The sequence below is a fragment of the Teleopsis dalmanni genome, unplaced genomic scaffold (genome assembly GCF_002237135.1).
Source record: "Teleopsis dalmanni isolate 2A unplaced genomic scaffold, ASM223713v2 unscaffolded_contig_3773, whole genome shotgun sequence".
Lineage (NCBI taxonomy): Eukaryota > Metazoa > Arthropoda > Insecta > Diptera > Diopsidae > Teleopsis > Teleopsis dalmanni.
In genome coordinates this window covers 2937-4335 of record NW_024035155.1, presented here as the reverse complement: position 1 = coordinate 4335, position 1399 = coordinate 2937, and the positions used below count along the sequence as shown (strand labels likewise).

The window sequence follows — 1399 nt, the reverse complement described above, 5'->3', positions numbered from 1 at the left end:
ACTGAAATTGATTTGGAAGATCATTTATCTGGTATGACTGCAAAACCTTTTGTAATACTGTGAGGTCTTTCAGCTGTTGATCGTATTGGTTGTAGCGTAATGTTGACAGTGTACTGTTGCTGCTGTAAGCATCTGATGTCTTCATAGAGGATTGTAGCCTTAATTCGGAGATTTTACCAAGACTACTGTATGAATATCTTGACGTGCTTGCAATTATTAGTTGTCCTTGCACGAAAACGAAGTTGTATTTAAGCACGCAGTCTGGAACGATCGTCAATAAGCCTGAACCTTTTAGATTTAGTGGTATGATTTTCTTATTACATACTGCAGTTGCTGGTGAAGACGTTGATGTCGCATAAATCCATTGATTTTTTTGATTTAACGAAATCCAAGTCAGAGTGTTGACAGTGTGTTTTAACCGACAGTTTGCTATTGTGTTGTTGTTGAATAGGTTGATCTCACACGCATATTCTTCGGAACCAAAATTGTATCGTATGCGGACGTTGGTACAAAGAAATTCCCCTTTCTTTATGGTCTCACAAAGACTTAAATCGGATTTCATAAGAGGAAAATATTGATCATGATGCGTATTAATAGCCAAAATAGAACTGCATGAGTCAATTACGGCCATGGAGTCATTTAACCAGTTCGGGATTGGAATTAGTTGAAACAATTCAAATCGTTCATGTTCAATCAAGGGTAATGTTATACTAAAAATTCCATGCTGCTGTGTGATTCCACCTTTAACCTTTATTAGTCTGTAAAGGGATATTAGCTCATCTTCTGGCATCGGTAATTCTAATGATGGTAATAAATGAAATTTGATTTGATTGACTTCATTTTGTAATTGTGTTAGTGTCAATAACAACGGATTGACTTTTCCATGATGAGTACCAGTTAGAGCATCCATAATGGCAGATTGTATCTTCTGTAGATTATGTACTACCAGTGTTAGTTGAATGGCTCCTGCATTGAAAACTTGATTAAGCCGTACCTGATTAACCTCTCTATTTGTATCTTTTATGGAATTCATCAGTGCCTTTATTTCATTGTCAATGTGCTCAAAACCTTCTTGAACTGCGATTTTATCTTTTTTCATTATATTGATTGTTGAATCGATAACTGATGTTTGATTCTTAAATAACGTCAATAATTGCATTTCATTTTGTTTCACTTCTGAAATCATATTTGATATTCCTTTGGCGTATTCAGAATCCAATACTCCAAATAGCGAGTTTGCAGTATTGCCTACAAGGTCAATTGCTCCTCTTCTGGATCGATGGTCATGAAGTAATTTATCATCGAGTTATAGTTCGAATTCAATACGTGATTAATTGTACTCGCACATGATGCGTTTGGTTTTATTTGTTGACAAGCTTGATGTAGCGACGTTATTCCT

General features: G+C 35.5%; 1 protein-coding gene across 1 annotated transcript; it reads right to left on the bottom strand.

The window, feature by feature from the left end:
* Nucleotides 1–46: 46 nt before the first annotated feature.
* On the bottom strand, nt 47–1186 carry LOC119665176 (the record flags this gene model as incomplete). Its single annotated transcript, XM_038074475.1, has 1 exon — nt 47–1186. A coding segment is annotated over exon 1 (1140 nt), but the record flags the coding sequence as incomplete, so codon positions are not given.
* Between the last annotated feature and the right edge of the window lie 213 nt (nt 1187–1399).